Source organism: Zerene cesonia, chromosome 5, assembly GCF_012273895.1.
Source record: "Zerene cesonia ecotype Mississippi chromosome 5, Zerene_cesonia_1.1, whole genome shotgun sequence".
In the NCBI taxonomy this organism is placed as follows: domain Eukaryota; kingdom Metazoa; phylum Arthropoda; class Insecta; order Lepidoptera; family Pieridae; genus Zerene; species Zerene cesonia.
In genome coordinates, this window is record NC_052106.1 from 7,560,927 (window position 1) to 7,570,458 (window position 9,532).

The window sequence follows — 9,532 nt, forward strand, 5'->3', positions numbered from 1 at the left end:
ATTGGCGTATTTATTGTGATAATTAATTAAAAACTGTAAAATTAGCTGTAAGGTACCTTTTATAAATAAAATAAAAAATAAATAAATAACTTGGAGTGTCTTTCATTCAATCATATACCTGTCGTAAGAATACCTTCCAAGCTTCAATAGGGAACATAAGTCTTCACTTTTTCTTGTGTTACAGAATACCTGCTATCATCGAGCTGGTTATGGCGGTCGCCAGGAAGTGTGTTCCTGCAGCAAGGATCTCTGCAACGATTCCGCGAAACTTAACTCAATCTATGGACTGATTACCTTAGTGTTCGTTTTTATCAGCAAACATGTTATAATATCTTAAATGTTTATGTTCAAGATTTTACATTGGAAATTGTAGGTTTTCTAAAGGAATTTTGCTGTAGACTTTTAAAAAGAAATTAATTCAAACAACAAGACACGCTGTTAAGTGTTTCAAATGTCGAGAATAGTTAATGAAATAAAATAGATAATAAATAGAGTTATCAATGCGTTAAAATGTTTTTGATTTCTTTGATATTTTAGCAGTTTTTAAGTTATACTAGCGCATGACGCAAGAGAAATATGGGGAGATATTGTACTGGGAGTGATGTTGTATTACGTAATCACTCGTATCATTCCTGTCACTGCTATTGAATATAAATCCAATTGTAGCTGCTTAATTAGAAAATTTTTAGACATTGGATCAGTACATTATATTCCGCAACCATAAATTTTTCCGCAACCATCAATATTAGAATTAATAAAACACAACGTGGAGACAATTAATTTTCTGACGACGTTTATTGGGATTATAGTAAGATGAACTAGATGTATTCATGAGTTATAAAACCATTGTATTTTGAATGTATGCTTAGTAAATATATATTTTGTTCTTTTAGTGATCAATTTAATTATTTGCATTTCATCAACTTTAATGAAACTCCACCTACTGGTAGGGCCCATAAATATTCACCGAAGGTGTGAATAAATTTTACTAATAAACTAATTTGCAAAAATAATTGCGACGATACATCGCTTTTTCTTGATATTAGATATGGACTATTCAGATTCATTTAGTATAGTATAGTAGTAGTACATAGTTCACTGCGAATTATTCTACCCTTGGATGTCTGAATTGACCGGAATATACCTACTGTTAATTTATAATTTCTGAATTAGCATATGGCTTGTACTATCACATTAACTTATCCATCCATTGCATAAATTCTCCATAGAGGTAACAATAGATAGATGGAATAGTTCGCAATAGAGCTCGATAAAAAGTAAAAACCACGTCAGGAAACAAATGAACGGAATCATATGGTAGGTTTCAAATATTTGGCAAGTCACATATTGCTCATTGCACAACGGCGAAAGAAAAACGATCATGAAAATCACTTTCTAAATAAAGAAATACATTATAAAATAAGAAATATAGAAAAGTGTCCCTAACAAATCCAAACGGTGTAGAAATTTAACAATTATTTATAAGATTAACGTTTTTAAAGGACCGTAACGCGTTGACAGACAGAGTTTCCGTTGAATAGGCAATTAATTGTATTCAGAATGTACTGATAGCAACTAGGACTCTTGGCGAGGCTGAAAAAAATATAAATAAGGTAAGAAATGGAAATCAGCTACAAAGTTTTTGGTTTTACGTAATTTGTATTGTAGATTTATATAAGCGCATCTAATGATGTTTCGCAGTAGTACGCAAAGTAGTTTAGAGCTATTAATGTATGTAAAATGTATTAAAAAATCATTAAACGTATTTTTTATATAAATGTGAAGTAAGCTACCATCTAGATTTTTCAAAATTTATGTCATGACAATCTGATTTCGATCGACCCAATGGCTGTATCAACAAGTCTACAAAAGTTAAATATTAAACAATTTAGTCTTAACGCAATATTATGGTCAATTAGTATTGCGAGCCAAATGCAAGAATATGGTGGTGATAAAACAAATGACCATCGCGAAGCCGCAGACGGGAGAGAAAGAAGCCAAGAAAGCTTTCATGGGAAACAGTCGTACTCCGTGATACAGAAAAGCTATGGTAATGTTTGTCGAAATATGTATATTTTATTTGAAAAATCCATTTATAGTGTTTCAATCTTTATTTTCAGGTTCAAAAGAAACTGAACAAACTAAGTCTACTTATGGGCGAGTAACTTCCGGCATATACGAATCATCGAATCAGCAATATCAAAGCACACGGTATGAAAAAATATAAATTTAAAATCTATCGCGCCATTCATATCATACCTTTTTTATCACTATTAGAATGTTTTTTTTTTATATAGCTATTAACTAATTGCAATAGGTAAAATAATGATTTCGATATAATTTGTTTAAACGTAAGGTATTTCGCACTTAATTAAAATACAACAATACCTTGTAACAGCAGCAGCGATCTCATCATTCAAAATTAAAAATAATATAAAAAAAGAATTAAAAATAGTACATTGTTTCAGGTATAACTCTTCTGTGCCTACATTCAGCTCCCCACCCAATTCACCATTAGTTGGAGTTGTATTTAGCCCCTCATCTCCAAACTACAGTCGATCTACAATGACTGAACATCTCAACCCAGATAGACGATCGCAAAGTTCATGGTCCATTCCTAACCAAGAACCAATCGGTACTGGTGCTAAGAAGAAAATAGTAAAGAGTCACGAAAAGCGAAACGCTTATAGTGCCGATCCTAGATACCATGAGAGGTATAAAGATTCTAGTACTGAGACTGAACCCAGCAGGAAGCAAGATCGGAACCTGAGAGCTGACTCAACAACTAGCTTAGATTTCTTTGCCGAAGGTGAGAGGATGGTTTCAGAACTTTGTAACATAGCTGATACAAAAAATGAAAAGACAACACAAAAGACAAACCAACCTGATGAAGATAAGAATAAATCAACTGGTTCTTCGGAGGTTCTGTTGACAGCTTTAGACAAGATTATTATACATGACCAAATACCTAACCAAATCGTGCAACTAGCCATCGAAGCTTGTACTGATGCTGAAAATATAGCTATTGCTCATCATAATCGACCTTGCTTTAAAAATATACATTCGATTTGTGCGAAAACTCGTTCGAATGTGCAAAAGCCGGATAGCGCAGTAGCAAACTTACATTCTCAAGGCATCCCCTGGGTAATTAAAAACTTTATATTTTCATTCGTTAGAATCTTGGATGGATGGAAGGGCGTAAAAGAATTGCTTAGTGAAAAACACGACACATTCTCTAGGATTGAAAATAAATATTACAGTCCTAATATTCGAGAATGCTTTATACAGTGGCAAGCTATAACTAAAGAAATGTTGACACATATTTATAAAACGTTCAAATGTCTTGATCACGGATTTACTATGGAGCAAAAGAGCTTCACGCATAATTATTACGCTACAAATTCTGCAGCTCCCCGGCATCAAAACCAAAGCAAGTTTCAGCCAATTAAAACACATGTGGGCACTCCTCGACCAGTCAATACGTCTCCACAGCCCTACAATGCGGTACAACCGCCTTGGATGCAAAATCAAAGCCAAGCGCCCGTTCAGAGCTTTAATGAAAGTCCATGGCCAACTAGACCTAGCGTCAGCTATAAAAAATTTCCTGTCGTACCACCACCGAACGCGCAAAACTTTTATCCATTAAATGATCAAACTGATATTGATTATCAAAAAGTGCAGTATAAATGCGATCCGTACAATGTAAGAGAAGCTAAACCACGTCAATCGTGGACAATAACAAACGTACATGACTTTAGGTCACTCGAAAACATGTGTCATACAGAACAAAGGGAATTGTACAACCAGCTCAGACATAAAATGGATGCTGAGCTTGGAAAAGCTCCAGGACAACCTATCTACGGCACTTTACCTTGTGATATGATACAACGAAGAGATAAGGAGTTAAAAGCGAAAATGATCCCATTGAGTCATGTTGAGAAAACTTTAATACCTAGTATGGCTACAGCAGCTGAAATAAAAAATTACGTTCAAAAAAATAATAGCTGCGGTGATACAAAGGATGACGGGGATTTTTTTGTGGCGTGGGGTCAGATGGTACAAAAAGAATCTAACGACTTTTTAACTCATCACACTCACAACATTCAAATTCCATCAAATGTTGTGACGCTCCCAAGTAATATTTCTGGCCCCGTACAATTTATTGATACTGAAAATGATGAGTTCCATGAGATGTCCAAGGTTTATATGAAACCTGGAAGTTATAAGGTGCCAATAAAACCGGCAGATCCTTTATCTCCATTTATACAAAACAATCCTCAAGATGTTATCTATGAGAATGTAATCGATGACGTAAATTCTTTAAAACTTAAAAGCCAATTCTCACCTGTTACATTGGCACCCCAACCAAAATATAATTTAGAATCTTGGCCTTGCTTAATGTCTCGGCGAACGGAAGATTTATTAAATGAAGAGCAGAAAATACGAAACATGATGCCTTCCTTAGAAATGAGGGGTATTGATTGTTTAGATATTTTAAATTCAATGACTTCTGACCGAGCGTGGGAAGCCGCAAAGCAGTCAGCTCCAAAATTAATGGATTTCTTACACGAAGGGTGTAAATCAGATACAGCACGTTTGTATGACGCTTTAGGTTTGTGTACAATCGATGAATATTCCAATGAGAGCAAACAAATACAATCTCATTTAGAAAGAAACGATGTCTGGCCTTCTAGCTCGTCAACAAATCAATACATGAAAGCACAAACGTCTTTATGGGAACACAATACTGTAAAACAGGAATATTGTCATAACCAAAGTATATTTACTGAAGACGTCTCAAAATTTTCTGAAATTGAACAAAAAGCCAGTGAAATTGTGGAAGAAGGTGTAGAACAAATTGAAAGCAAACTAGACGAATCTAAGGAAGTGAAATGTCCAAACTTTGATCAATCAGGAAATCATATAAGAGATGACAACCAGAAAAAAAATTGTACAAAATCGAAGCTAGCTATCTCTGGCATGTGGTATCACCCGAAAAAGAAAAAGCCGTTGGCAGCTGCCACTGTTAAAAAGTTTGAAATAATATTAAACAAATTATCTGCAATGAACGAAGCTTCATTTATCCAACATGACATGGATATAAAAACGGTAAAAACAACCTACAATGAGGCTAAATAGTTGTAAAAATTAATAAATTAATGAAACATTATCATTTCAGGCTCCAAGGTTTTATGAAGTTGTGAAATATCCTATGTGTTTGCATGACATATTGACGAAGCTTAAAAACTCATCCTACACAGAAATAGATCAAGTTATACAAGATTTTAGACGGATTTTCAATAATGTTAAGCTATATTTGAAAGTAAAAATTTCGGTCACCTATAATATGATGTAAGCATTTTAACATATTACTAATTATCAAATACTTTTAGAGCTATCCGGATACCACGATGAAGAAAAACGTAAGTAAGATTGCAATTGAATTTGAAAAAATATTGAATGAGGAATTTCCCATTAAAATAGATGTAAAAAAATGTTTGGATACCGAAACTCACACGTCAGATAATAACAAGAAATACGATAAAGAAAATGACTTGAAAAATAATCTGGATGAAAAAAATAAAACCGCAGATAGTAAACAGAATGAAGATGAAAAGAAAAAGTAAATAAATTCGGCCGCTGATCTACTCCGTGTAACTTTTGGTTTTAAATTGATTTAAGGCACATTGGGTGTATCTGGTAATTTTGGAAAAGTGTTTTAAGTTTTATTTCTATATGTTTATTACATTAATATTTCACAGCTAAGCTTGTAAATTTGTAAAGATAAATACAATTATTATACAATATACAAATCTTATTAATAATTGTCTAAGAAATATCTAGTCAAAATAATTATTTTATGTAAATGTCAGTGATGTTATCAGAACTAGTAATACTTAGGATATACCGTAGCGTAAGTGCTTGCCAATATTTTTGAAAGGACTTTATTATCTTCTTCAAAGGGGAACCTAGATTTCATTTATATGATTGTTCTTCACTTCTTTTCTTTCATCATTAGATTTAATTTCGTTTTATACTTATTATACTCATCGTTGTTGTATTTCATTTATTGTTCGTTCATAAAAAATAGTTGATTTCAACAGGAAAATCAAATTTATGTTTCCTTTCAACATTCGAGTTTTTTGCTTCATGATTCATTCGTTAGAAAATAAAACGTCTTCTCTGAAACCCGACAAATATTTTTATATGTTTATCTGTGATGTATATTTAGGTAAAAGTTGGATTAAAATCACAACGTACGCTTAATAAGTTTTATGTTTAACGTAATTGTAAATAAAAAAAATAATAGATAAAATAATAGCTTATTTTCATGGCTTCACATAACGTTGTCTCGTGTGCAATGTATTATAGACAAAAAAAACCTAAGATGGCGTTTAATTTAATTATCTATGATGCTTTTGAATGCAATAAACTTTTTCCTTAGCCCTTACCGTGTCAAAAAAAAACCGTTTTCTTGCAATGATTTTTTTATGTTTGCTGTGTTCGTTGGTATTCATTATTTTTTTAATAGTTTTTGATTGAATTTTACCTGCCATAGAAGATAAGCGAATTCTCATTGACGTCGATTTTGGTTCCATTTCGTTAGTGCTAATTGTTGTATCGTTTGGGTTAAACAAAATTTTAAAATTGTGTATAATGGCGTCCACTTGAGCTAATTTTAAGTATTCATTAAGTCATGATTTTATTATTTAACTTATTTATCTAAAATTATGGCAAGGAACTCGTACGATAATAAATGAGTATTTCATATTTGGTTTTTTATTGCATCACATGCATCTACCTACTTTTTTATATTTGGGAGTCGAGTACGCTTCAGCACAAATCAGGACTAGCACTGAACTTAACACAGAACACTTTTCCTTACTCTTTCCAGTCCATTCTTCTATTTCCGTCACCAAACCTTTCCATCCTTTACCCCTTCAAAGCGGTCAACGCATTTCCAGAGGCCCTATCTCTAATGTTCATGGGCGGTGGCGATCGCTTACCTAGTCAATAGTCACTCGATAGCGGAAAATAAATTAACAATTACTATAAGCTCTCATCTATTTGAAGTCGGTACTAATCAACCCAAGTAGGCAGTAGATACTTGATAGGTATGTAGTAAGTAACTATTTGTGATACTATGTAGTAAGGCGGTAGTATCTATCTACATAATATTATCTACTATTATGCTTTTGCTATTATATATATAAAAAAAGCACTATGTTGCATATTTTAAAGTTTATGAAAATTTTTTAATTTGGCAAATATGATGTTGAATTGGTTCATATCCCCTGTTATATACCTTACCTTAGCATACCTTCAGCCCCTCAACCCCTCTAAGGCCCCCGCCTGCTGGCAACTTACGTTAAAGCCTGTGAGATAAGCCCTTAGATTTTATAAGTTGACGCTCCGTTATTGCCTTGTATACGAACATAGTTCAGGATAGTATTATGTTATCTGTGGTTCAGGTATTGCAAACTACACAAACCTTGATAGTAGGTAATCATTTTATGAGAGCAATTTAGACCGTAAATACGTGACGAATTGATATCATAGATTTAAATAATGACCGCTATCACTTCCTGAATGAGGATTCATTAATACGCAACAAATAGTTTTAAAATTTTCGGCCTTTATCCCTACTGAATATGCGAAAGTATCACTATCTGTCTGTCTCTCTCTTTTGCAGATCAGCTGATTTGGATGAAATTTGGTAAAAATATAGTTCCGAGAAAGGCATAGCAATATATACCAAATTGACATTGTCTCTCTTTCCCTTGGGCGCCACGGGTGAAGCCGCGGACGGAATGCTAGTTATATAGTAAAAAAAACTTTCCCCATAATCTTTGAGACAATAAAAATATATAAATCGTTTTATCTATTTCGCGGAACACCTTAGTAATAACTAAATGTTTATTTTTTATTGCATTTTACTGTAAGTGTATCACATTCTTCAATGATTCATTATTTAATCTGTGAGTCCAGTCCTAACAATTTTTCATACGTAGGTGATATTGGCAAGTTAGGGGTACCTCGTCTACTCAGGAAGAGATAAAATCTAAAACAAAGATCCACGATATACAAAAAAAAAACAAAAATCTTATTAAAATGTATTGCCAACGTACCCAGCACCTTTAATCACAAATATTATGATTGCAGAAAGAAATCAATAACTACGAGTATATAGTCATAGACATACGAAAATTAGCACACGATAAAAACCCAGGTTTAAAATATTAATCCAAAGAATCAACAGCAACTAAGGTACCAACTGACAATGCAACCACTTAATACCCTTAGACATGCCAAATTGCAAACGCCTAACGAAATTTCACCTCATAATGAATCGCGGTACTGCGAAGCTCAACAGATCAATTTTAGGTGAAAGTAAATTTGAGAGAAATGGAATGGGCCTTTTATAAAGTTAATTTTAAAGCGACCGCGAACGGACGAGGTTTCAAACATCTTACGAGATCTTAAATTTCGCAATATCTTATACCGTTATTGTTTAAAGATTGTAAAATTTTATAAAATAACAGTGTATTTTGCGGATAAAATATGTTGTTTATATTTATAACATGTGAATAATTGATATAGTTAATAAATAGTGGTAAAAGTACAAATAATGTTAGATTCAGTGATGAGTGATGTGACCATCATATTAAATAATTATAAAATAATGTAACTATTGGAGTGTGAAAAATAATTGTAAGTACCTTGAAAAGAACAATTATCAATTCTTTTCTCGCTAATTTAAAAAAGAAGGAAAAAGGAAACTTTAATATCAAATGATAGTATAGATAGTAGATAGAAACTTCTAGGATTACATTAATTATCTGTGGTTGAAACATACAAAGAAAAGAAAATTACTCAGAATCATAACTGTGTGGTTTTAAAAAAGGTGGATTCGAAATCTAAATAATCGAGAAATCTAAACATCGAAAGACCGGTTCATAATAACAACTTGACAAATTATAAGCTTTACATTTATTTACTGTAATGAAAATAGTCTAAAAATTAATGCATGTATCTCCGTAACGAAAATAAAGTACTTTCTTTAATAATCTTGTTAATATTATGAGTTTCATGATTTCAATCTGTAATAGCGTTGAGAGAAACTTGAGCTATAAAGGTTCAAATATATATATACAACCAGTATGGTATTCCATTGTAAAGAGTACAATAAACTCTCTGCCCTGGTGAATAAGAATTTCTAATACACGTGAGAATCTGTAATATACATTATTTTCCATTTTGAAATTAAACACTATGAATTATAATCGATATCGATTTTTAATAACTTAAATACTTTTTAAAAACGTCTCGTAAAATAATCAAAATAAATTCTTATCATGTGAAAGGCTGTAGATACATGAATATACTGTTTATCTGTCTGTCTATCTGTTTCTTGGAAGCTTTACGATGTCTAAACCCAGTTTTATGGGAATTTCACTGGTTATATTTTAAAAGCATAGTTTGTGAATATGTGTGTTTACGACGTTGTAGGGGTAATCTCCGATCTAGCTAC

The 9,532-nt window shown here is 32.5% G+C and overlaps 2 protein-coding genes across 2 annotated transcripts in view; both read left to right on the forward strand.

The window, feature by feature from the left end:
* Window positions 1–1,932: 1,932 nt before the first annotated feature.
* Window positions 1,933–5,627, forward strand: LOC119840217. The gene is made up of 5 exons (XM_038366730.1): window positions 1,933–2,059; window positions 2,121–2,211; window positions 2,469–5,109; window positions 5,180–5,323; window positions 5,394–5,627. Exons 1-5 carry the CDS (start codon window positions 1,933–1,935, stop codon window positions 5,625–5,627), a joined length of 3,237 nt encoding a protein of 1,078 aa, XP_038222658.1.
* A 2,843-nt stretch (window positions 5,628–8,470) lies between these two features.
* The window catches only part of LOC119840057, a 7,656-nt gene continuing 6,594 nt past the window's right edge, over window positions 8,471–9,532 (forward strand). The window contains exon 1 of the mRNA XM_038366554.1: window positions 8,471–8,712. The gene's annotated coding sequence lies outside the window, so the exon portion shown is untranslated. The remainder of the gene's footprint in view (window positions 8,713–9,532) is intronic.

Bases quoted from the DNA above. Each gene is read 5' to 3' on its own strand.
- LOC119840217 (XM_038366730.1), top strand. From the start codon at position 1,933: ATGCAAGAATATGGTGGTGATAAAACAAATGACCATCGCGAAGCCGCA. The intron at 2,212-2,468 runs GTATGAAAAAAT...ACATTGTTTCAG, and splicing joins CAGCAATATCAAAGCACACG to GTATAACTCTTCTGTGCCTA. The intron at 5,110-5,179 runs GTAAAAACAACC...TTATCATTTCAG, and splicing joins ATGACATGGATATAAAAACG to GCTCCAAGGTTTTATGAAGT.